At 49.6% G+C, this 26,108-nt stretch overlaps 1 protein-coding gene across 1 annotated transcript in view; it reads right to left on the bottom strand.

Moving 5' to 3' along the window:
* The window catches only part of RBM19 (RNA binding motif protein 19), a 141,437-nt gene that overhangs the window by 107,270 nt on the left and 8,059 nt on the right, over positions 1–26,108 (bottom strand). Inside the window, exons 6-16 of the mRNA XM_033220479.1 lie at positions 25,481–25,749; positions 22,844–22,924; positions 20,247–20,325; positions 17,835–17,906; positions 16,609–16,812; positions 15,145–15,275; positions 13,779–13,900; positions 13,253–13,349; positions 9,725–9,835; positions 7,353–7,553; positions 4,399–4,528 (exon numbers count right to left, since the gene is read on the bottom strand). Of these exons, the coding sequence (XP_033076370.1) occupies positions 4,399–4,528; positions 7,353–7,553; positions 9,725–9,835; positions 13,253–13,349; positions 13,779–13,900; positions 15,145–15,275; positions 16,609–16,812; positions 17,835–17,906; positions 20,247–20,325; positions 22,844–22,924; positions 25,481–25,749 (1,497 nt within the window). The remainder of the gene's footprint in view (positions 1–4,398; positions 4,529–7,352; positions 7,554–9,724; positions 9,836–13,252; positions 13,350–13,778; positions 13,901–15,144; positions 15,276–16,608; positions 16,813–17,834; positions 17,907–20,246; positions 20,326–22,843; positions 22,925–25,480; positions 25,750–26,108) is intronic.

Genomic DNA, 26,108 nt, shown 5'->3' with positions numbered 1-26,108 from the left:
TCACCAGGCCAGGCTGTGTCCAGAGAGGCGTGGAGACAGCCAGGAGCCAAGGCCATGAAGCCAAAGGTTATTTTAAAAAGCACTTCTGCTGCTGGCCCCAAGTCAGGAGACAAAAGAAAGATGGGAAAGAAAAAAATAAGGTATTGTGAAACTCAAACAGATGTTTGCCAACAAAATCACCAGGAACCAGAAAAAGAGGGAAGAAGTGAGACAGGAATCAGGATTGGGCCCGGGGGCGGGCGAGTGAGGGGAAGGATCTAAAAGCAAGGTGGGCTGGAGGGGGCTGGGAGAGGCAGGGGGAAATGTGCTTCCATCTGTAGTTAGCACAATCAAATCCAGTCACGCATCGCCACATGGGGCTTTATTATAATCAGGCCACAGAATTTACTGCGGCCTCCTCCCCTTTCCCGGCTCTCGGCACTAGAGCTGACAGCAAAGACTGTTATCAGTTGCAAGCAGCTTTTCAGGACCTCCCCCCACTCTGAGCCCTTTATCTGGAGGTGAGGGTCTTGGTTGTGGGGAGATAAAACATGCTGTCCCCCTCCCTCGAGACTGGTACAGAGAACAGGAGAGCTTTGCAGAAAGGAAGGGGGTAAAATAAAAAAAAAAAAGCTATGTCCACTCCCCTCTTACTCTTCTTCCTTGGGAGCCTGAGAAAATCCAGGGCTTTGGGGGCTGGCTGAGTTCCCCCCAGCCCTCCTTGTCCTCATACCACGGGGGAGTCGGGGATCTGGCGAAGCTTCCGGAACAATGCAAGGAGGGCGGGGGTGGGGGAGGAGCAGGTGAAAAGAACAGCACCGGCCAGGAGGGGCTGTGCACGGGCTGCCTGCAGTGAGAGGGCAGGAGGAGGCCCTGGAGATCAGCTCTGTGGGAATTCACCAATGACGCAGGACGCAGCAGGGCTTGGAATTAGTACAGACAGGCACAACTTCCCGGGCCAAAGGAGGCCCGGCGGCCGGCCGGCTCTAAGGCCTTCTTTGTGTGAGTCATGGTCAGGCCCTGGAAAGCAGCCCCTCTGAGAGGTAGGGGCTGCTGGGGACATGCTCAAACCTGCAATGTAGACCCAGGAAGCTGGGGGATCCGCGGGCAGGGGGCGGGAAAACACTCTGACCGTAAACCCCAGCATATTCTCTCCGCGACACACCCTGTGCTGTGCTGCAGACATTTCTGTACTCAGGGCCCACTTCTATTACTACTTGTGACATCTCACTTGTCTCCCAACAGCTCTGTTGTCCTCCACAGCTCAGGAGCTCCTGGGGAAGGGGGTCTGTGCATCTGTGTGGTGTCCATCTTGATCACCCAGCTCAGCTGCTGGCTCAGGGCTGGTGCCCATGGTGAGTTAAAGACTATCCACTGTGACATATTTTTCTAAATTTAATTTGGAGATAGGGTCTCACTCACTCTGTCACCCAGGCTGAGTGTAGTGGTGCAATCTCGGCTCACTGCAGCCTCGATCTCCCAGGCTCAAGTGATCCTCCAAACTCAGCCTCCTGAGTAGCTGGGACAGCAAGGCATGCACCACCACGCCCAGCTAATTTTTGTATTTTTCGTAGAAATGGGGTTTTGTCATGTTGTCCAGGCTTGTCTTGAACTTCTGGACTCGAGTGATCCTCCTGCCTCAGCCTCCCAAAATGCACTGTGATTTATATTACTCGGTCACCAACAGCAGCAGACGACTGGTAATGTGCATGTGACATCCCACCACGCCCTCAGGGGATGGGGCAGATATCACACCCATTTTACAGATATGGAAACTGAGCCTCAGAGAGGCAGGTGGTTTGTCCAGTCACAGAGTGGCTGCTTACTGGAAATCTCAGGGCCATTTCCCCAGGAGCTCTAGGCCATACATGATGAGTACGCCAAGGGCTTAGAACCATGCCCGGCATGGCATAACTGCTGCTTTTGCTCTTGGGTTCGCTCGCACGCACTTCCTGATCACTACCAGCCACGGGGGCACATTCCTGGGTGCTAGGATACTGCCGTGAGCAAGGTCAACAGGCTCTCGGTGTGTGGAGTGGCCATTCCAGGGGCAGAGTCAGACAGAGCAACACCCGGGAAAGGAACGCATTCATGACACAATTCCAGGAAGTGATCAGCATTTGAAATAAAATAAAGGGCCATTTGTGCGGGTGGGGACAATGGGAGCCCCCACTATTATTTTGATAGATGGTATTACTGTCACCACTATGTTCTGAGGCAGGGCTAACAACCAAAACCAAACGTTCAAACCTAACTGAGCTTCTACTATGTGCCAGAGGCTTGGGAGAAAGACAAGTATGACCCAGCCCCATCTTTCCAAGGGACAGAGAGACAGAGTCTCATGATACCTGTGAAATGAGCTTCCCTATGCCTGGGCCTCCCAGGGTGCTCGGTACCGGGCAGTGAAGGAGAGAGCCCCACTTCCTGCCTTCACAACTCAGTCTGGCTGAGATAGATAGGAAACAAATACAAGTAACAAATAAATAGAATAAATAGAAATTGTGACAAGTGTTACAGAACAAAGGAGACAGCAGAGAGGGAGAATCCCCAGGACACAAGGAAATGAAAAGCCTGGTGGAAGCGGTCACCTTGGGAGGCACCACGTGTCCCCCGCCTGCCTCCTGTTGCCACCCAAGGCTGCAGGAAGAGGCCTCCTCCGGATTTGATTTCAGTGCCGCTCAGTCCTGGATGATCTCTGTGTTTCGAAGGAGAACTCGCTTTGGGCCAAAAAAACACATTACTTAGGTTCAAGGGTAGTAACTGAACTAAAAACCAAGGCAGCTGTGATTGGGGAGACAGTGAAGAACGAGCCAGGATGACATAAAGAGAATTTTGTTCTGATGGGAGCAAGCACAGGTTTTGAAGGAGACCCTGATCCAAACGGAGTGGAGAGAGCTAACGCATAAACGAGCAGGAGCAGGAGACAGGCTTTCACAAGGTTTACACCAATCATCACTAACCCCAACGACAGGGGATGCTTCTGGGTCCTCATACTGCAAAGGGACTGAAGGATTTTGCTTCCTGACTGAAACAGGCCTCCAGACCAGCACTTCGGAATGCCTTGCGCTGGCTGAGCCAGTCCTAAAGATCCACAGTGAAACGAGGCAATGAGAAACGCGGACAAGGCAGGGGAGGTTAGGTACAGCAAAGTCAATTTCATTAAAATCTTAGACTGGGCATGGTGGCTTATGCCTGTAATCCCAGCACCTTGGGAGACTGAGGCAGGCAGATCACTTGAGGCCAGGAATTCCAGACCAGCCTCGCCAATATGGTGAAACCCTGTCTCTACTAAAAATACAAAAAAACTAGCTAGGTGTGGTGGTGGGCGCCTGTAGTCCCAGCTACTTGGGAGGCTGAGGCAGGAGAATTGCTTGAACCCAGGAGGTAGAGGTTGCAGTGAGCCAAGATCGTGCACTCCAGCCTGGGCAACAGAGCAAGACTCTGTCTCAAAAAAAAAAAAATCTTAAATCTGACAACGTTGCTCCCCAACTATTTTTTTTTTTAATTATGAAATGTCCTTATAAAAAAAAAAATACGAGAACAAAGGAGAGAGTAGCTGAGGACTTATTACTTTTTCTTTTTTTTTTAACATCCTTATTTTAATAAATTAAACAACTGGCTGCTGTATTGTGGGTGTATACAGCGGAGTGGTTACTACTGACAAGGAAAATCTCAACGTCTGGATAGAATGACCATGGTCCTGTTCGTCTTGGCTTCTCAGATGTGGTCAGGGTTCTCAGACTATGAGGCCCTCAATGCGGGGGCTATACTGCCCACTGTGGGCATCTAGGAAAGCATGGGGGTGTTCCAGGTTGTCACAAGGACTGGGGGCACTCGTGACACTCAGAGGCACAGGCCAGGGATGTGAAATGTCTTGTGATTTGCAAAGCAGTCCTGACAAGAAAGTACTGCCCAGTCCCAAAGCCCAATGATACCCCTTTCCCCAGCTAGGAAGCATTAGCCAGGAGGTGGGCGCTGTGCTCTCTGGCCCCCAGGGGCCACGGCTTCCCCTTCCTTTCCTGCCTTTGCAGTCACTGGACATCAGAGGGCACTGCCACTCCAAGGACACGAGAATAAGTATCTCCCATACCAGCCACCCTCCCCCATGAGCCATTCTGGCCCGTCTTTGAAATAGGAAGGTTGTTTATACTTGCTTTGCTTTGAATCCTTGTTAACAGATTATAGTTTTTTTCCCCTACAAGCTTTAATTGACAAACTAAAAGCATGCTGCATCCATAATTTTGACACTGGTTTTTACAGGACATGCCCATAAAATCTGAGTCTGAGCCCCACTAGTCTCTAGCATGAACAACGAACTTTAAACCAGAGGCTCGATGAGAAACTTCCTGCTGCCCCTCACCCTCCTCCTTTCCCTCACCTGTTATCCCAAGGCATCCTGGTCTCAGACTCAGCTCTTACCTGTTTCTGGCTCTGCTTGGTCCTTTTCCACAGGTTCCAAAGGTGTGTCTTGGAGCTTTTTCTTCTGTGGGGCTGCGCTGGAGAAGACGCCAACTGGAGCCCACTCCAGATACAGGGGGACATGGTGGAACTGCAGAGACAAGAGTGATGGCCCTGTGGGTCCTCATTACAACACACTGCTAGGGAAGGACTCAGTCCCATGCAGATCACAGCCCAAGGGTCACAGAGGATGGGCAATTCACCCAAGAATGCAGCCGGAAGGAGCCCAGCCCAGAGCCCTGACTGCTGTCTACTCCCTGAGGACAACACTCGCTCCCGTGCTGCATCTCAGGGTACAGGGGAGAGGCTTTAGTCTCTGTTGCCACCAGACATACAGCAGCTCCAAGGCCCTCTTTGTGTTTTTTCCAATGAGAGTATGAAACGCTAAAGTGTTATACTTAGATGGGAGTGGGACGAGGAGAGACCACATCATTGGTAAAGAGCAGCTCTCCAGGAGGAAGTATAAAACACCCGTTAAGAGAACACACTTTTTCTCTATGTGCATATAACCACGGGCAACACCTGTATACGCGTGCGTGTGTGTGCATGCAGATGTTATTTTTTTAAAAGGATAGCCGGGCATAGTGGCACACACCCGTAGTCCTAGCTACTCAGGAAGCTGAGGTGGGAGGATCCCTTGAGCTCAGGAGTTTGAGGCTGCAGTGAGCTAGGATTCTGCCACTGTACTCCAGGGAAATCCTGTCTCTTAAAAAAAAAAAAAAAAAAAAGAGGGGCCGGGGGGTCATAAACAAGACACTGATGACACCTGCCTCATTAGGTGGCCACTGGGGAGCTGCAGGGCGGGGTGGGAGGAAGACTTGTCAACAAATGCCCTTTTTGAATCTTTTCAAATTTCATACTCCATGAAAGCCTTGCAAATTAGTTATGTTTCAGAAACATACACATGCTTCAGAGTGAAACAGACTGGCGTGCAGACAGCAAGCTGCATCACACTGAGCTGTGCGATCATGGGCCAGGGCATCAGAGAGGGCATCAGTTTCCATATGTGCAAAACGAAGACAGCAGTCGTCTTGTTGGTGAAATAGACACTGACCAAAACAGGAGGCCTCACCTAGTCAGTGCTCTCAAACTGTGGCTCACACAGAGAGAGCCTTTGGTGATGGACATGTCCTCCCAAAGCAGAAGGAAGAAAGGATGGTGTCACATTCCAAAGGATGCTCACATCTCAGTCATGGGGCCCCACCTAGATAATTTTTCTTATGGGTCAGGCACAGACTGACTTCCTGAGAGCTTAGTGACCACAGAGTCCCAAGCTAAACACTATTATGGGGTTAAAGTGGCAGAGAATGAGAAATCATTTCCTCACCAGCAAAATGGGGACATGAATATCTCTCTCTCAGAATTGCTGGGGGACATGAATATCTCTCTCTCAGAATTGCTGGGGGACATGAATATCTCTCTCTCAGAATTGCTGGAGGGACATGAATATCTCTCTCTCAGAATTGCTGGGGGGACATGAATACCTATCTTTAAGAATTGCTGGGGGAGACCAAGCTCTGCAAAGTGCTAAAGTGCCGTATAAACAGAAAATACTTGTAGTGGTCCCACAGGGTATGTCTATGTCTTGAACCCCTAGAACCCGTGAATGCGCCCTTGTTTGGAAAAAGTATCTTCGCAAATTTCATTAAGTGAAAGATTTTGAGATGAGATCATCTTGCATTATCCAGGCAGACCCTAAATCCAATGACAAGTGTCCTTCTAGCAGAAATACAGAGGAAGACTGAGAGGAGAAGAGGAAACAGCATGTGAGGATGAAGGGAGAAACTGGAGTGATGCAGCCATGGGCCAGGGATGCCTGGAGCCACCAGAAGCTGGAAGAGACACAGATCAGACTCCCTAGAGCCTTCAGAGGAAGCACAACCCTGCTGACACCTTGATTTCAGACTGTGGCCTTTGGAACCGTGGGACGATCTATTTCTGTTGTTTCAAGCCAACTAGCTTGTGAAAATTTGTTATGACAGCCGCAGCCAGCAAACTAATACACAACTGTTGGCTTTTTTCTAAACCAAGAACCAGGAGACAGCCCCACCTACAGAAATGACTTTCATTCATCTCATTGTAGCTACAAGACTGCAAAAGCATCAAGAATGCTCATTCTTGGGCAAAATAGGGAGAACTTTTTCTCTACAAAAATAGAGAAATGAGCCAGAAATTTGCCCTCTACAAAAAATAAAAAAATTAGCCAGGCATGGTGGTGCATGCCTGTAGTCTCAGCTACATGACAGAGAGAGATCATGTCTTTAAAAATAAATAAATAAAATACATTTTTTAAAAAAAAGAATGAACACATTTAATTAAAAATTAAAATGTTAATCCAAATTAACATGGGTAAAGAAAGCCAAAGAAAAGCTAGAGTCAGGCACGGAACCAAGGCATGCTTTCTGAAGAATGGTTTAGAACTTCCCTCTCCCGGCCGGGTACGGTGGCTCACACCTGCACTTTGGGAGGCCGAGGCGGGTGGATCATGAGGTCAGGAGACCGAGACCATCCTGGCGAACACAGTGAAACCCCATCTCTTTTAAAAATACAAAAAAATTAGCCGGGTGTGGTGGCGGGCGCCTGTAGTCCCAGCTACTTGGGAGGCTGAGGCAGGAGAACGGCGTGAACCCAGGAGGTGGAGCTTGCAGAGAGCAGAGATCGCACCACTGTACTTGAGCCTGGGCGACAGAGCGAGATTCCGTCTCAAAAAAAAAAAAGAACTTCCCTCTCCCATTCTTCCCTTCCAGATGGGTTTTCAGGCGGTAGGGATGATACTCAACCACGATCCAGACGGGTGGTTTAGGGTGAGCTCCCACGTGCCACATCTGTGAATCCATAGTCCAGTGCACCCTCTCCCTTGAAGCAGCCCTCACTGGTCCTTCTCCAGATCAATTCCGGGTCTCCAGCAGCCCTACCTTGGAATAGGCCAGATGCCTGAAGGCCCTGCGGGCCTCCAGGGGCTCCAGGAACTCCACGATGGCGGTGATTCCACCCTCTGGCAGCAGCACGCGGCCTAGGCTCCCAAAACGGCCAAAGGTCTCCTGCAGCTCGGCCGCCAGGGTGCCTGCCGGGAGGTTCTTGACCAGAATCACAGTCTTGCTTCGCTCTGCTGCAGCCTGCAGAGAGGAAATGCCCACACGTGGGACCACAGGAGGGAGGAGGGTCCCCAGCTGACACCAGCAGGGATTGTGGGGGTCTCCAGATGAGGCTCTCCATTTGGAACCTCAGCAACCAGGCACTTAGGAGATGGACCCAGGAGGAACCACCCTCTCTGGCATGATGCTTGCTGCAAGGCTGCCAGGCAGCTCTACAGAGGCGGGTAAGGCCTGGGACTCTGACGCTGGAGCTCTTGGATCAAATTGCAGCCCCTCCTCCACTCGTGAGCAGGGCTGCACCTTCCAAGGCTTCCAGGAGCTGGGGTCTGCATCTCAGTACCAAGGCTCCTGAACTACAGACTGCCCACCTGCTACCACGTGCAGCCAGCAGGATGTGCTGCAGAGTTAACGCCCCCTGGGAGCAGCCCCCAGCTCTCAGGAGTTGCTGGTCCCCTTGTCCTTGGGTGGGATGAGACTGAGGTATGAGCGCTGCAGGCTTTCCCCTAGGCAGAGCTCCAGGCACCCATAGGGCAGCGAACTGCAGCAGCACACTCTGCACCCTGGGCTCCTTCCCTTCCCCACATCTCTTTCTCACCAGGGATTTCTGCACTGCCCCCAATACTGTTTGCCCTTGAATCCTTGTGTCAGAATCTGCTTCTGGGAGAATTCAAACTAAAAGACTAGCTATTCAGCCTTGAGAAATGTACTTAACTGTGCTTCAGTTCCTGCAGCGACAGCAAGGACAGAGCATCTATTTCACAGGATTGCTCCAGGAAAAGTTTTCATTAACAGGGTTAGTAAAAGTACATGTAATACGAACAATCTGAAAACGTCAGCAATAATTTTATTAAAAAATAATGTTGGAGGAGAATAGAAGAGCCAATAAAATATAATGGAAAAATCTAGGCATATGGCCTATCTGGGAATAAGTCTTAGTTCAGCTGCTAATTTAACCTGAGACCTTGGGTCAATTACCTTGTTTCTGTGGGCCTCAATTTTCTCATCTACAAAATGGGCTAATAGTCACACCTATCTTATAGAGGCCACACAGGGTTAATATGAGGATTGAGTGAGGTGAGGGGAGTGAAAACCATCTGTAGGTGGGAAAGGCTGGGCACCAGCGGGCCTTTTAGGTGCAACTCAGGCTGCAGTGTTACAGTTAGAGAGACTCTGGGGCCAGAAAGCCTGTGGTCAAATTCAGCTCCACCATTATGAGCTGTGAAGTGACTTCACCCCTCTGTGACTGTGGTTCTTTCTGTAGAGTGGAAGCACAGTACAGCTGCTTTCACAGGGTGGCCATGCGAATGAAATGAGCCAATTAAACACGTAAACTTAGAAGAGTGCTTTGGTGAATCTTAATATATGTTAGTTATTAGTATATTTTATCCGTCTATCCATCCATCCATCCATCCATCGATCCATCCATTCATCCATCTATATTCATCCACCATCCATCCACCCATCCAGTCGATCCATCCATTCATTCACCATCCATATTCATCCTCCATCCATCCATACATCCATCCATCCATCCATCCATCCATCCCTTATCCATCTACCCATCCCCTATCCATCTTTATCCATCTATCCTCCTTATCCATCTTGAGGCAAAAATTTAAGGCCTGGGAAGGCTGTTGAAAGGGCTGTTTTGGGAATCAGAAGCCCTGAGTTTTAGCCCAGGCTCCTCTCACAAATAGACTGTTTGACCTTGTAAGTCACCTCCCCACTCTCTGAGCGTTGGTATCCCAGATTGTAAAATGAAGGGGTCTCATAATGTCTTAGGGGCCCTCTAAGCTGCAGTCATCCATAAATCTAAGACCTGCTACTTCGTAGAGAACAGGCACATGGAGGTGCTGGACTCTTCCCTGCTAGGTTCAAGAAGGGTCAAAGTCCCCAACAGACAACAGATGCTCTGGGAAGCCACTGGGTAGGGGAGTGAGATGTTGGGGGTCCGGATCTGTGTGGGGGAACTGTGGGGTTAGAGGCAGACCTATGGCTCTGGACAGACAGAATCAGGGTCAGATAGGCCACTTGTCTGAGCCCATGTAACATTTCTTCCTTTCTTTAGAGACAATTTAGAAATCAGTAATAGTCCTTAGAAGGCCAGATCCTTAAATCCATCTGTGTCTCCCCTGGAAAGGCCATTCCTGACTCTCCAGTGGCCGCTGGCTGGTGCCGCCGAGAGCACTCACCTGGCTGAAGGAATCCAGGCTGACCCCGTTGTCTATGAGAAAGCGCCGCACTTCCTGGACGAGTTGGGTCTCCCCGAGAGCCACGCGCACGGCCACGCTGCCCTTGGTCTCCTGTGGGAGAGGAAAGGAGGAGTCCTGGTTGGCTGTTGGCCAGGTGACTTACTGGCCCTCCCATCTCCCAACAGCCTGCGGAGGAGGCTGGGATGGAAATGGATTCCATGGATGCTGCTCGTCTTCCTACATTGATCAGATGCCCCCAGTGGCTCTGTGCCTTTAAAAAAAAAAAAAAAAGACAGTGTCTCACTCTGTCATATCTGTCCCCCAGGCTGGAGTGCAGTGGTGTGTTCATGGCTCACTGCAGCTTCAATCTCCCAGACTCATGCAATCTTCGTACCTCAGCCTCCTGAGTAGCTGGGACCACAGACGCACGCCACCACACCCAGCTCATTTTTCTATTTTTTGTAGAGATGGGATGGGGTTTTGCCATATTGCCCAGGCTGGTCTTGAACTCCCGGGCTTAAAGCAATCCACCTGCCTCAGCTTCCCAAAGTGCCAGGATTACAGGCGTGAGCCACTGCGCTTGGCTTCCCAGTGGCTCCGGCTTCCCAGGTCTCACACAGTAGATTCGGGACCCCAAGGTCCCCCCTGCATTCCCTCCCCTCATCAAACGGGTCTTTGCTGCCACTCCCGTGCTGAGCTCATCCCACCGCCGGGGTCTTGCAGTTGTTGACCTTGGCCTCCAAGGCTCTTATCCCACATTCCCTTGCTCCATTCGGTTTCTGCTTAAGTGTCATGTTGCTGACCAGCCGAGCCTCACAGTGACACCCTATCCCTCCCTTGACTTTTCTGTTCTCTGCCCTCACCAGGCCTGCCACACTGCACCTCTGCTAATGTGTCAGTGTCTTCTCCCTCACCAGAAGGCACCACAGGAACCTCACTGCTCCTGTTTGGGGGGTTGCTGCATTCCCAGAACTCAGAGTACTCGGGGGATATGAAGCAGCTGCAGGCCCCCAGCTGGCCTGGGTCTAAAGCTGTGCCACCTAACACAGTGCCACAAACTCCTCAGAGCCACTCAGTCTGTGAAATGCAATGTGATGCATCCAAAGTGCTCTCCGTGGAAAACACACACGGAATTCCGTGAGGAAAAAAAGACTATAATAGCTTATAATTTTTTTTTTTTAACATTGTGCATATGTTGAAATTATAATATTTTGGACGACACAGTGGCTCAGGCCTGTAATTCCAGCACTTTGGGAGGCTGAGGCAGGTAGATCACCTGAGGTCGGGAGTTCCAGACCAGCCTGACCAACATGGAGAAACCCTGTCTCTACTAAAAATACAAAATTAGCCAGGCGCGGTGGTGCATGCCTGTAATCCCAGCTACTCGGGAGGCTGAGGCTGGAGAATTGTTTGAACCCAAGAGGCAGAGGTTTCGGTGAGCCAAGATCACGCCATTGCACTCCAGCCTGGGCAACAAGAGCAAAACTCTGTCTTGGAAACAAACAAACAAACAAAAATATCTTGGATAAACCGAGTTACATGAAATATATTATTAATATTAATTTTGCCTGTTTCATTTAGCCTTTTAAAAACGTGGCCAATAGATGATTTCCAACTGCACATGTGGCTCACATTCTCTAATGGACAGCCCTGACCTTCAGTGCCTGGTGGACAGCAATGGACAAGGAGCTTATGAGCCAAATCCATCCATGTCCTTTGTTAATCTGATGAAAAACACTCCCAGGTTTGCCTGGGAAGAACTCAGCTGCCTCTAACTCCAGATGCATGTTTTTTTGTTTGTTTGTTTTTTGAGACAGTCTTGCTCTGTTGCCTGGGCTGGAGTGTAGTGGCATGATCTCGACTCATTGCAACCTGCCTCCTGGGTTCAAGTGATTCTCTTGCCTCAGCCTCCCAAATAGCTGGGATTACAGGCATGTGCCACCACACAAGGCTAATTTTTGTATTTTTAGTAGAGATGGGGTTTCTCCATGCTGGCCAGGCTGGTCTTGAACTCCTGACCTCTAGTGATTCGCCTGCCTCAGCCTCCCAAAGTGCTGGAATTACAGGCGTGAGCCACCGTGCCCAGCCCAGATGCATGCATTTTAAAAGAAGGTATGAGGATACAAAATATACAAAGAACAGGGTATTTTCAGGCTTTCTGCAAAGTACCTTAGACAAAGCATACTTTGTACTGATATATATATATTTTTATATATATAAAAAAATATACTTTATATGACTCCTGCCTATAATCCCAACACTTTGGGAGGCCAAGGTGGGATGATCATTTGAGCCTAGAAGTTTGAGACCAGCCTGGGCAACATAGTGAGACCCCATCGCTGCAAAAATACAAATAAATTAGGCATGATGGCATGCATCTGTAGTCCTAGCCACTCGGAAGAGTGAGGTAGGAGGATTGCTTGAGCCAAGAATTTGGGAGGCTACAGTAAGCTATGAGCTATGGTCATGTCACTGCACTCAAGCCTGGGTGACAGAGCAACTTGTCTCAAAAAAAAAAAAAAAATTACACATATGTGTATATGTATAAGAATGTGTATATATATATGTATATATATACACACACACACCCCTACTTGAATATACCCTTTAAAAAGTATCCTTTTATAGAAGGTACAAAGCACATACAGGATCCAAAGTAGAAAGAATACAAAAGAGCAGATATGTCAGCTGCGTAAGTCTAGAGATCTAATATAAACATACAACATGAGGACTAGAGTTAACATTGGAGATTTCTGCTTCTAGAAAAATCTTTTGTAGTAGATTTTAGGTGTTTTCTGCCACACACACAAAAAGGGCAAGTGTGAGACGATGGAAATGTTAATTGGCTAGCCTATGGTAAGTATTTCGCTATCTATATGTCTATCAAAACATCATGTTGATTTTTAAAGCTACGTGATGTGGAGGAGTGGGATGGATGGAGAATTCAGAAGGAATAAGGCTAGACTCGAGAGAGAAGGAGGAACGGAACCCAGTGACCCCTCTCCTGGCTTCAGAGACCTGGGCTGCCTGGGCTGTGGAAATCATGAGACACAGTTCAGAGCCAAGGCCCTGGAGCTGGCCAGACCTGGTGTCCTCCCACCTCCACCTCTTTGCAAGTCTGTGACCTTGGACAAGTTATTGTGTCCCTGGGTCTCGGTTTCTTCATCTGGACAATGGGATACAGGAACCCCTACTTCACATGGCCATTGTGAGAACTACCACGCACTAATGCTTGTGGCCCAGCGGAAGGCTCAGGAATGTCACCTGTCAACACCACTGTCAATCGCATTCTCTGGGGTGGCTCCACACAAGGGCCTGAGAAAGAAGCCAGGGCTAGAGGCTGGCTGGGGATGTTTCCAAAGGGAGGACTGGGAGACCACCTTCCATTCTAGAGACCTCTGGGAAGGCCCAAGAGGAAAGCCCTGGAGGCCCCAGCCTCACAGCTGACAGCAGCACAATGTGCCTCCTGTTCTTTTTCCCCTTCAGTTTGGCCCAGATCCCAGAGAGGATTGGTCGGCCTTTACTCACATGGTCAAAAACTTGACTCTTGGTGGCGTTGTACTTCTGTGCGATGGCATCAGCCACGGCATTCGGCCCCATGAATAATGTGTTCCAGTTGTGAGAGCTAGGAGGCAGGAGGCAGAACAGGGAGATCAGACCAAGCTGGAGGAGGGGAACTCGCTCTCAGACATGAATCCTGTAAGAAAAGGGCTCCTAGGCCTGCCTTTCTACGTTCCTCCAATTTCCCTATCATGGGCTACAAATACGGGGCCTGAAGACAACCAGAGGGATGATGACAGGGACCATCCCTAAGAGTGCTTCATCTGTGTCAGGGACTAAGAACTTCGCATACATTCACTCACTGAAACCTTACAGCACCACAAAAGTACGGCACTACTATCATTCTCCCATTTTACAGATGAGAAAACTGAAGCTCGGTAAGGTATGAACTAAACCCATCAGGAGTCAGAAGACCCAGGCAGCTTAGAAAGCACAGCGTGAGGGTGGTAGATGGTTGAGGTTGGGGCTCAGCAGCTCCAGGGGCACTGAGGACCTGGTGCTGTTGGCTTTGTCCTGGGCCTCCTTCTTTTTCTTATAGGATGATGATCCTAGGGCACTGGCGTCCTCGCTGGCTTCCTTCTTGATGGTGGATGGTAACACGTGGAGCATCCTGCCCTGGACGGGGATGACAGGAAGGGAGTAAACAGAAACCCTGCCTTTAAGCCATGTTTCCTGGTGGAGGATGTTGGCTTCTGCCACGAGTAAGGTGGACCTGGCACTGATCAGAGGGTGGGAGAGAGGTCAGGTAGAACGTGACCACTCTCTTCCCACCTGACACAGGGATTCGACGTTGGAAGGAGGCCACCTGACAGCTCCACACAGGAAACTTCGGTCAGTGTATAACCTGCACCCGCAGCCCTCTCCCCGCTCCTCAAGCCTGCGTCACATCCTGTCCCTGCACCGGTGAGTGAGAATGTGAGCTTCATGCCGGGGGGCCAGGTCTGGCCTGATGACAACAAAGGGGTCAAGAAATCATGAATAAATGAATGAACAAGCAAAGGAAAACGGGTGAGGATGAGGTAGCCTGGGGCTTGAGGATGTATGCTAAGTAGATGACTTGGTAACACGGGGAAAAGAGAAGTTTCTTATATTCCACTGTGGCCATTTTAATATGCCTCTGTAAAAATTCCTTTCTTCTTACTCCTCTTCCAAGGTGGGATCTATAGAAATGGAGAGCAGGCCGGGCGCGGTGGCTCAAGCCTGTAATCCCAGCACTTTGGGAGGCCGAGACGGGCGGATCACGAGGTCAGGAGATCGAGACCATCCTGGCTAACACGGTGAAACCCCGTCTCTACTAAAAATACAAAAAATTAGCCGGGTGAGGTGGCGGGCGCCTGTAGTCCCAGCTACTCGGGAGGCTGAGGCAGGAGAATGGCCTAAACCCGGGAGGCGGAGCTTGCAGTGAGCTGAGATCCAGCCACAGCACTCCAGCCTGGGCGACAGAGCGAGACTCCATCTCAAAAAAATAAAAAAATAAAAAAATAAAAAAAAAGAAATGGAGAGCAAATTCATCCATTCAAGGAATAGTTTTTCAGTGCCTGCTATGTGCCAGACACAAGTGTAGGTGCCACAGATCAGTGACCAGAACAGATCAGACCCTGCCCTCATGCGATTTACCTTCCAGTGGCTTGTGTGAGGCGGTGACTTAGCATGCCACTGCACGTTTTCTTAAGCCCACAAAGTGGACGCCTGTGTCCACACACATACACAGACACACATACACAGCCTTTCCTGACCACGTGAGCCCACAAAGTGGACGCCTGTGTCCACACATACACAGACACACACACACACACACAGCCTTTCCTGACCACGTGAGTTGTCCCGCAGCCTCCCGGCCAGCCCAGGAGGGGCCTCACCTGGAATACCTGCCCGTCCACCTCCGAGTAGGCCTTTACAGCATGCTCAGGGAACATGAAGGTCACGAATGCAAAACCCTTGGGTTTCTTGGTCAGGCTGTCGATGGGGTAGTGGAGCTCAGACAGGGGACCTGAGGACAGGAGGAGTGTCGGTCTCTGGTGGGCCAGGCCACTCAGCCCCAGGGAAGAACGTGGTGAGCACCAGCTGTGAGCCAACCTCACAGGTCACGGGTGTCATTTCCCAGTCCCCTACGCGTGTCTATCCTAAGAGCAACAATACCTGGGTTGGAGCCCAGCACCACCACCTACTACACATGTAGCCTGCCTTGAGCAAATCACTGAGCCTCCCCATGCCTCAGTCTTTTCATCTGTATAACGGCACAATGGTACCTAGCTCATGGGCAGCTGCAACAACTAGAGTTAGTGCCAAAGAAGTGTCTTCCATGACGATATTAGCATCATGCTCAAATTAAAGCACACCCTTTCTGCAGTGCTTTCCACTCTGAACCCCAGGGTGTGAAGGCATCCCCTCTCTGGGTCTTTCCTTCCCAAATGGACATTTGGGGTATATCAAAGAATGCCCAGTCAGCCCAGCCATGCAGTGTAAGCCGGGATGCCAGCCTGTGTGAAGGATCTGGTGAGCAGATCGGTGAATGGAACACACAGTCCCATTGGGGGCAGGCCCCAGCCTTGGAGGTCAGATCAGTTTTCCTGATGGCAGGCCCTACTCAGGGCATCCTTCTCTTGACAACGGGGCCTACATCAGGTGTTCAACCTACATCTCCGATCCTCCACAGCCTACAGCTGGCCTCTGAATAGACATGGGGAGACACTGCTGAGATCTCAAAGGTATCAAGACCTCCCCTCATCCTGAACCCTCCCTTCCTGCCCTTCAACAATGGTAACTCTACAAACAAACACAGCCTATTGTCACCAAGCTGGACTATGGGCCCTCAAGCCCATGGCCTAAGAAATAACAGCAACAACAACACTAACCTTGACACTGTCAAATCTATTTGGTGCTCAGCTTGGATAACAAGACTTTACATAATGAAGAATTCAGATATGGAGGAATGCCGTGTAGGTATACTCATCAGGCAAAACCTGTACAGTTACTCAATTCCAATACTGAGTGGCAAGAGTTTGGACAGCAAGGGAGTATCTCAAAAAAGTCATCCAAATCACTTCAATTCTGAATTTAGAGAAGTTAGAGAGCTCAGACAGCAAAAGATGCCAGAGATGCTATTAATATCTTTTACTTCCTGTCCTGCGAATCCCTGCATTCATCATGTCACTGAATCCTCACAGCAGCTCAGGGGCACTTGGTCCCATTTTACAGATGAGAAAAGTGAGGCAAGAGATGTGGAGTCATGTGTACACTGGGACTTGAACCCAGGATGTCAGAGTCAGAGCCTGGTTCCCACAGCCACTGGGCTATCCACGGCCCAGAGGCCTCCCCCGTACCATATTTGGAGAAGAGCTTCTCCAGATCCTCCTCGGTGCTGGTGTAGGGCAGGTTCCGTACAAACAGCCTTCCGGACTCGGCCAGGTCCTCCTCCTCTTCATTCTCCCCGAGCATCCGGCCTTGCCAGGATTTGGTGGTATTCTTTGGTGCAACATTGGTGGTGGGGACATTCTTTTCCCTGAACACCTCGATGTAGCGCCCACCTGCAATGAAGAGGAGTCAGGGCTCCAGGGGGAGGCCTAGAACTTGCCAGCGACTCCTTGCTGGTGACTCCAAACTCTTCTCTGCTGCCTTCCAGAAAACACAATCAACGTGGCAGATGACAACGCCCAACACCTGCCCTGTCACCTGGGCCAGCAGCGTAAGCCAACACCAGGCCTGAACCAAAATCTCACTCACCCTGCCAGTTCAGCTTCAGCCCTGGAGGGAGGCTGCCTGAGTTATCCCAGACCACACTGATGCATTCTCTAAACTCCGGGCTGTATTCTCTGGCACTGCTTGTTGTTCTGTCTTGGGAAAGGTCTTAGGTGACAGCCCAGCCCTGGGTACTTACCTGCTGCTGATTTATTTACATGCACAGCCCGTGTGCCTGATTAGGGTACCATTATCACTGTGTCCTGCACAGGCACTACTAGCTGTTCAATAAATACCCAACTCCTGACTTGCTAACAAGATTCCCAAGGCTCTCCATCTTCTCTAACACAACTCAAGTCTTCACTGGGGTTGACGGCTGGATTCAAATCACTTGTCTTGCCCAGGGATTGGTCAAAGATTACATCCCTGGGTATTGTTCCAAAGACCTCCCAACTCTAGGGAATTTGCACGTGCTGTTCCCTCTACTGAATATCCTGCCTGTAGAGACAGAGCCTGCTTCCTCAACTGCAGGTTTGTGTACCAATGTTGCCCCTCAGTGAGGCCAAAGCAGACAGGACCCTGTTTAAAGCCAAGCCTCCTCAAATCCCTGCCTTCCCCAGGACCTGTGCCTCCTGTGTGTTCTCCTGTAGCATGGATCACACATTTAACTACCTGTCTCTCCCTGCTAAGTCAGTTTACTCTCTGTCAGCTCTGGAAGGGCAGGGATTTGGGTCTGTTTGCTCCCTGCTGTGTCCCCAGTGCCTAGAACAGTGTCTGCAGAGAGTCCGTACTCAATAAGAACGCGTAAAGGAAATGAAGGAACGAAGAAACCCTGTAACACAGAGACAGCACGTGGCCAGGGCTTCCTTACCCATGTACTCCCGGTTGCATTTCAGAGCTTGCTTAACTTCCTCTTCATTGCTGAAATCCACAAAGATGTATCCTGACAGAGGACAATGACAGAGGTAAAATTTGCAGGACTTGCAGACATTTGTGAGGGTTCCCAGAGGAATACCCCTACTGTGCTAGGAGCAGAAAGTGAGGGAGAAACCTCTACCTTTGCCATATCTCCAAAATACAAAGGGTCTCCCTCTCTCTCTCCCACCCACAGCCCAATTTCCCTCTGCAGGGAGCATCCAGACCCCAGCCTGGTGTTGTGGATGAAGATGCTGAATGCCAGGAGTCGGAAGCCCAGGAGGCATTTCTGTCTCCCTCCAAGCCTCACCCCACCCTTGACTGGCACCTGCTCCAAGCCATTCTCTGGATAAGGGCCTGTGGCTAAAGCATGAGGACCCATCTAGGTGCTGGAAGCACCGTCTCCACACCCACTCTGCTCCTGGGCGCCTGAGGCCTTGACTTGCACAAAAAAACAAGCAAATGGGGGAGTCTTTCCTCTAGCACAAGAGGCTCCGCTTCCTGACCTCTTTGGGCCTCAACCCTGTGAGGCAACAAGATGCGGACCATTCCCCTGCTTTTCTGGAGCATTAAGGAAATCCTCCCAGGGGCACACAGCTAACAGCTGGCAATGTCTATTAATTGGTCCAAAGCCCTTGGGTTTTCTGCCTTTAATCACAAGGCTGTTTAGATGCTCTCCGTGACTCCTCTATGCCCTCCTTTCCTATATCCAGGCACCTCATCCATCCCTATAAACATCTTCCATCCTTCTCCCTCCTCCTCTCCATGGCCACACCCTGGGCCCCATCACCACTGATCCTCCCTTAGAGGATGGCAAATGCCTGGCTCCAGGACCCATTCTTCACCAGCCAGGGACCATCCTAAATCTGATCACTGCCCTCCCCTGCTCTAAGCTCCCAGGGGCCCCTGCATCCTGACTGAAGCCCACAATCTTTTTCTTTTTGAGATTGGGTCTTGCTATGTTGTCCAGGCTGGATTTGAACTCCTAGGCTCAAGTAATCTTCCCACTTCAGACTCCTGAGTAGCTGAGACTCACATAATCTTTAATGAGGCCCCTAAAGCTTAAGAGGCCCAGCCTGCCTCTTCCCCAGCTCTCCTGCAGGGGATATTCTGCTGCTTTTCAACATTTCATGCTTGGATCCCAGCTCTCTCCAACTCCAGGGCCTCCAATATGGTTTTCTCTTGGCCCCGACAACTCAGATATGATTCTTCCTGCTCCCTCTCTGTTCTCTGAAGTGCCCTAAAAGCAAGGGTACCACCACCATCACCACCACCACCATGAATATTAACAGCAGCTTTCACAGAGTGTGCAACAGGGGCTTAGCACTGCACTAAATGCTGTACACAGAGCCATTCATGCAACTCGGTGAGACAGGTTTACCTGACTGCACAGAAAACAAACAAACAAACAAACAAAAACTGAGGCTAAGTCCCTTGTCCAAGGTCATAGGGCTCCTACCTGAGATCTGCACCTAGGCAGAGCCCTTTCCCCTGACCTCACCCCGCCCTGTAATTAGTCTGCTGGGAGAAGGATGGGTGGCTGAATGGTCAGCCGGGTAAGCGGGACTTTCCTGATAAGAGGAGAGTTGGGGAAGAAACGCAGAAACGTGACAGTGAGGAGACCATCCCTCAAGCACACTTTCTTCCCCAGGTGTCAGCCTATGTAGATCTCAACTGCTTTGTCCAGGCCAGTGGCTTCTTGCCAAAGACAGAGTACACATCCAGCGGCTTCCAGCCTCCAGCCTCCCTGCAGCTACAGGGCCTCAGGGTGGTTCTCTTGAGAAGCAGCAAGTCTGCTGCTGAATCTCCCGCAGTGCCCTGGTCTGGCCAGCAAGGAGGAGTAGGCACAGGCAGGTGCCCACCTTCCTGAGCTCAGACACTCTGCCTTCCAGCCACACTGCTCATCTCAGGGAGGCCGGAACCTAGGGCTCTGAAGCCAAGGGAGGTGTCTGGTTGCCCAGAGTGTAAACCTGCGGGGAGGGTGGCATGGGGCGACACCATGTAGGCTCAGCAACTCAGAGCCCTGTGCGCCAGCAGAGCTGCCTGTGGACTTGGCCCAGCAAACCCCAGGACCTGATGGCATTTGTTCCAGTGCAACAGGTGAGCCCACTGGGATAGGCAAAGGCGAACATGAGGAAGGGAAGGATGAAAAGCACAGGTGAAAACTCCATCCCTATACACCAGGCCTTCAAAGGCTGGGGCAAGAGATACAGCCTTGACCTGCCCAGGCTGACCACATCCACACAACTGAGGACCACAAATAGGAAGAAAAACGGGTGCCCTTAAAACTTCTCCCTTATTCAACTACCCCAACCTTCCATCTTCACTGTCTGCCCCCTTTCCCACCCGGAAACATCCCGGATCTTACCTGTTTTATTCCCATGAGTGTTTCTCACAATTCGAATGGCCACTGGTTTCAGGGGTGCCAGAAATTCTGTAACATTTTTCTGTAAGAAGTTTTTTCCCCTTACCAACCACATAATAAAAATACAACCCAACAAAAAGACATGGGGCAAATTTCTGAATCAGAAAGGATTACAAAGTGTTTCATTCTTTAGTTTTTCTCTTTCCTTATACATATCTCTTCTCCAATTACCTTGGAAAAAATTTGAAAAAGAAAATTGGAGAAGAAATGAGTAATATAAAATAGCAGTGTCACTATCAGCACTAAAATAGCGACGTCACTATCAGCATTTTAAGGCATTGTTTCCCCCCTAGATAATTTTATATACTTGGGATTAAATCTGGCTTTTTTCACTTCTCGGTAAGCTTGAGTATTTGGTTTTTGTGTATTAGTTTTGCAAGCAGCCACCTCGTTTTTGCTTTGTTAATTAAAGCATGTGATTTTCAGAATGGTTGGTACTGAAAGAATTCTGACAAAATTACAAGACAACTCAGTGAGTTTAATAAAACCTGAATGCTTGCTACTCTGAAGTTTGATAAGTTGTAATTCGGAAATTTATAAACATAGAGTACCAGAACAGAAAAAGATTTCAAGAGAAAAAAGGGCAAAAGACATGAACGGGCACTTTCCAAAAGAGAAAATATATTGGCCAGGTGGGGTGGCTCACGCCTGTAATACCAGCACTTTGGTAACCCAAGGCGGGAGGATCACCTGAGGTCAGGAGTTCGAGACCAGCCTGGCCAACATGGTGAAACCCTGTCTCTAACTAAAAATACAAAAATTAGCTGGGCGTGGTGACGGGTGCCTGTAATCCCAGCTATCCGGGAGGCTGCAGCAGAAGAATCACTTGAATCTGGGAGGTGGAGGTTGCAGTGAGCTGAGATTGCACCATTGTACTCCAGCCTGGGAGACAAAAGCGAAACCCTCAAAACAACAACAAGATATACATAATCTACAAATGTGAGAGAGTATGATCCATCTTATAAGTAATTTAAAATATAAATTAACATGAGATGCCAATTTTACCTATCACTGATAAAACATTAATAATACCTAGGGTTCAGGAAAATGGGCACTTGTAGACTCTGCTACAGGGAATATCAACTAGCAATGCTCCCAGAGGGCAGCTGATATTCTGTGCCAGAGCCTTAGAATTGTACACGCATGTGCCTATACAGAATATTTATCTGGAGCAAAGATCAGCAAACTACGGTCCATGGGCCAAATACCACCATGGTCTGCTTTTGTCTGGCTTGCAAACTAAAAATGGTTTTTACATCTTAAAGGATTATTTACCAAAAAAAGAGAAAACAATGAATATGTGACAGAGATTAAATGGCTTACAAAGCCTAAAATATTTACCATCTGGCCTTTATAGACGAAGTCTGCTCACCCCTGATCCCAAGGAATTGAATTATTATAATAGCAAAAAATTGGATATAACTCCCATGTCCCAATTTAGGAGACTGAGTAAACCTGTAGAAGTTTACCCTGAGTAAGGAAGAGCATGAGTATAAAAACTGCTGCTGTAACAGAGTATATTCAATATTCAAAGAGGTCTATGACATATCATGAGGAGGAGGAAAAAGGGGTTTCCAAAGAGTTCCGAGTAAAGGATTGCTTCTTAGACATACAAAGACAAAAACGTCCAAGAAGAGGCTTCAGTGAGCTATGATGGCACCACTATACTACAGCCTGGGCAACACAGCGAGACCCTGTCTCACACACACAAAAAAAAAACCCACACAAAAACTAAAAACAAAGGAAAACAAAACAAAAACCATCTAAGAAGACACATCCAAAACGTAGCAGTGGATGTCACTGGGTAGGACACAGGTGTGTTGGCTGGACAGCCCCAGTTTGCCTGGGATGAGTTATCACTGCATCTGGAGTCATTAGATCCGTGGTAATTACATCCACAGCCTGGCACCCCATTGGGGTAGCACCCTTCTCACTCTCAATTTAGTGTACATGATAATTTAGTAGTCATCCTACTTAGAGGCAATTTTTAAATATGTTTTATTTAGCTACACGGTTTTGAATTTTCTATACTGAACTTCTATTACTTTCATGAAGAGTGAAAATTAAAAGTGTTCTTCTGCTGTTACAGACCCAAAGGCAGCAAACTACAGTCCACAGGCCAAATCTGGCCCACTGCCTGTTTTTGTAAATAAAGTATTATCTATTTTTACCTACTTTCTGAGACTGCTTCCTTGTTATAAGAGCAGCGTGAGTAGTCGCAACACAGACCATGTTGATCACGAAGCCTTAAATATTTACTGGCTGACCCAACCCCCACCCTTTTCTCTAACAGAGTGTGTCCACCTGGTATGGGTACCAGTGAGTGAAACCAGAACCTCCTTTGTCTTGGTGTAGCCATCCCTGTTTCCTGACCCTGACAATGCCAGAGATCTTATTTCTCAGCCTTTTTGGCCCCCAATTCCTTCCAGCTCATGTCCTCAACTGACTCTAACGCCCCCATGCACCAAAGGCTCCTGGCCTTCCCACCCTCGTCTCCTGCTCCCATAGGCTCCCGACCCTTGTCCTCAGTCAGCACATACCTCTGTGACATTGAATGGGGCTCCCCGCAGCTTCACGGTGTGGGAGGTGGTTGGCTCCTTCTGGTTTGCTGGTTTCTCTGTCTGAGTGATCAGAAAAACAAACAGAAGTGGCCACACTAACCTTTCATACAGGTGCAGGAGGTGGCACACTGGGACATTTCACTGCCAGAGAAGGTGCCTGCTGTCAGGGAGAACTGGGGAACACTGGGAAGAATCCATGTCTACCGTGATGGAGTCTGGCCAGAGGTGGGGCTAGGTGATGCCAAGTCTCCATGGGCCCCTGAGATGAGGGCTGGAACCAGAGCCTGGCAAGCTATGGGCACTTGGACAGGAGCCCTGGGGCCACAAGGAGGGGCAGGGTGAGAATGGGAAGGAGCCCTGAAGAACAGGGCTGTCAGTACCACTATGCAGGGCTTATCAGTGCCAGACACTGAGTCAAGCACTTTACAGATGCCAGTGATCTACTAAATCTTGACAACAATCCAATGGGGATTATGGGTTCCGGATGTCTTTTCCCCACAATTCTGGAATCCAAACAGTTCTGAAAAACCTAAGTTTCTAGTAACTTTTACGGCAACCAAACCTGCCCCGACTCGAAGGCACTTCCCAGCAGAGCCTGCCGTGAGTGGATGTGAGCCCATTTATAGCTTATGCTGACTCATGTCGTGCACGCAGTCTTGTCTATGCATTGCAGAAAAAGACAATGGGGTGCTGCCTTTTATCCTGTATTTAGTAACAAGGTAGGTGGAGGGGAGTGAGTCCTGCTGGGGGTACTTCATTCCAGAGGGTTCTCTTCCTAAAATCTGAAGATTCCAGAATTCCAGCATATACTTAGCCACAGGGTCAGAAACCAGAGGCAGGGAGCAGTGCTACCATGAGCGTCTTTTTGTAGATGAAAATTAAGAGGCTGAAGGAAGTAAAGTATCTCACCTAAGGACCAACAGCTACTAAATGATGGAGCTAGGATTTGAACGCGTAATTCTGACTTCCCCACACTCTACTACCTCTATGAAATATACAATTTTGGGGGGAAAAAAAAAGGACAGGGTGCATAATTAGAAGAGGCAGAAAATAAAAGGAGGGAGGAAGAAGAAAGGGAACAGAGGAAACAAAAGAGGAGGATGAAGCCTGCTTTCATCTCATTTGAAAATACAGGGCTGGGGCCAGGTGCAGTGGCTCACGCCTGTAATCCCAGCAATTTGGGAGGCTGAGGTGGGTGGATCACTTGCGGCCAGGAGTTCGAGATCAGCCTGGCTAATATGGTGAAACTCTATCTCTACTAAAAATACAAAAATTAGCTGGGCGTGGTGGCATGTGCCTGTAATCCCAGCTACTCAGGAGGCTGAGGCATGAGAATCACTTGAACCTGGGAGGCAGAGGCTGCAGAGAGCTGAGACTGCACCATTGCACTCCAGCCTGGGCGACAGAGCAAGACTGTCTTAAAAAAAGAGAGAGAAAAAAAAAGAAAATACAGGGCTAGGCAGGGAGAGAAGTGATACTTCACAGAAAGGAGGGAACAGGGACCTGGACAACATGTAAAACTGCTCTGTCTCTGATGCAGAGAGGACTCCCAGGTCGGAGACGAGTTGGCTGACCTCCAGGGAAGTGCCCACGTTTATGATCTCGACTTCAAACCCCAAAGACCTGGGGCTAAGTCCTGAACCCACCACTTCCCCGCCACAACCTTGGCTGAGGCACCTTCCTTCTCCAGGCCTCAGTTTCCTCATCTGTAAAATGGAACAAGAGCAATACCTGCCTGCAAGATCGTAATGAAATGCAACGGCATGGCAGGCATGGTGCCTAGTGTGTAGCGCAGGCTGTTGATCCTCCCTATTATTGCTGATGACTGCTCTGCACCCCTCTGCCTGTGTTGTTACCAAATACAAAGGATAAAGGCTCAGAGCCATCACTCAGCTCACTCCCGCCCCATTGGTGGGATGTGGGTGTGTTGACCGGGCTGGGCTGCTCCAGTTTGCCCAGGATAATTAGTCACTGTATCTGTAGTCATTAGACCTGCAGTAACTACATCCACAGCCTGGCACCCCATTGGACTAGCATCTCACTTTTAACTTAGTGTGCATAATAATTTGTCACCCTATTTATAGGCAATTTCTGGAAGGCAGGTGACCTCTCCAGGTTAGCAACAGAAAATAAATGCAGAGGCTGGGTGCAGTGGTTCATGCCTGTAATCCCAGCACTTTGGGAGGCTGAGGTGAGTGGATCACTTGAGGTCAGGAGTTTGAGACCAGCCTGGCTGACATGGCAAAACCCCATCTTGACTAAAAATACAAAAAAGTAGCTGGGTGTGATAGTGCATGACTATAATCACAGCAGGAGAATCACTTGAACCCAGGAAGCGCAGGTTGCAGTGAGCTGAGATTGCACCACCACACTCCAGCCTGGGCGACAGAGCGAGACTCCATCTCAGTAAAATAAAATAAAATAAAAATAAAAACAGAAAAGAAATGCAGAAACGACACACGGCGAGCAAGCGGCAGGGCCAAGATCGGGAAGCCTTCGGACTGCAGAGCTGCGTCTTTCCCCAACATTCCACTCTTCTAACAGAGGAGCGGTGGGGACCATGGGCAAGCAGGAGAGCGGACCGCCTCCCTTGGCATCTGCGGGATACACACGCACCTCAGCTCTGGCCTCCGGTGCTCTCTTTTTCCCAGCTGGCATCCCTTGCTCTTGGCCTGCACCCTTGCTGTCTCTTTCCTGCAGGATTGGGGTGGCGGAGGAAGCCTCTTCCCCGGCCTCACTCCCTTCATCACAGTGCACGGCTTCATCTTCACTTTCCTCTTCTTCCGAGGAAGAGGACGACCCGGCCTTCACCATCTTGGATTTCAGGTAATCCATGTCTGACAGCTCCTTCTGCACAGCTGCCTTCGGTTTGAGGCTTGCCTCTTCTGGAAAAACAGGGAGGCTGAGATCAGTGATAGCTATGAGCAAACCAGAGTTCGGAGGCAGCAAATGGCAGATGGTCCTCCTAGTGAGAGGCCTGAGGCCCCACGCCCTGGTGTCCTCACCACACTGCGTCCATGGCCCCTGTGCCCAGCATCCCCCATAAGTCCTCTGATTAGCAGTGCCAAATGGGGTGGGGCTACTGCAGCTTTGATATTCTCTGTGCCACACATTGAGCTCCTGGCTCCCTGCCACCAGCCATATCTTCCCAGTTCTCTCTATATGGCAGCCTCCATGACACTTTTCAGAGTAGGTACAGGATGGTCAGTCTCTGCTTGACACCCTCCAGGGGTTTCTGGATGCT

The sequence above is a fragment of the Trachypithecus francoisi genome, unplaced genomic scaffold (genome assembly GCF_009764315.1).
Source record: "Trachypithecus francoisi isolate TF-2019V2 unplaced genomic scaffold, Tfra_2.0 Lachesis_group11, whole genome shotgun sequence".
NCBI lineage: Eukaryota > Metazoa > Chordata > Mammalia > Primates > Cercopithecidae > Trachypithecus > Trachypithecus francoisi.
Note: the sequence above shows the minus strand (reverse complement) of the source record. Positions and strands in the feature narration are given on the sequence as shown.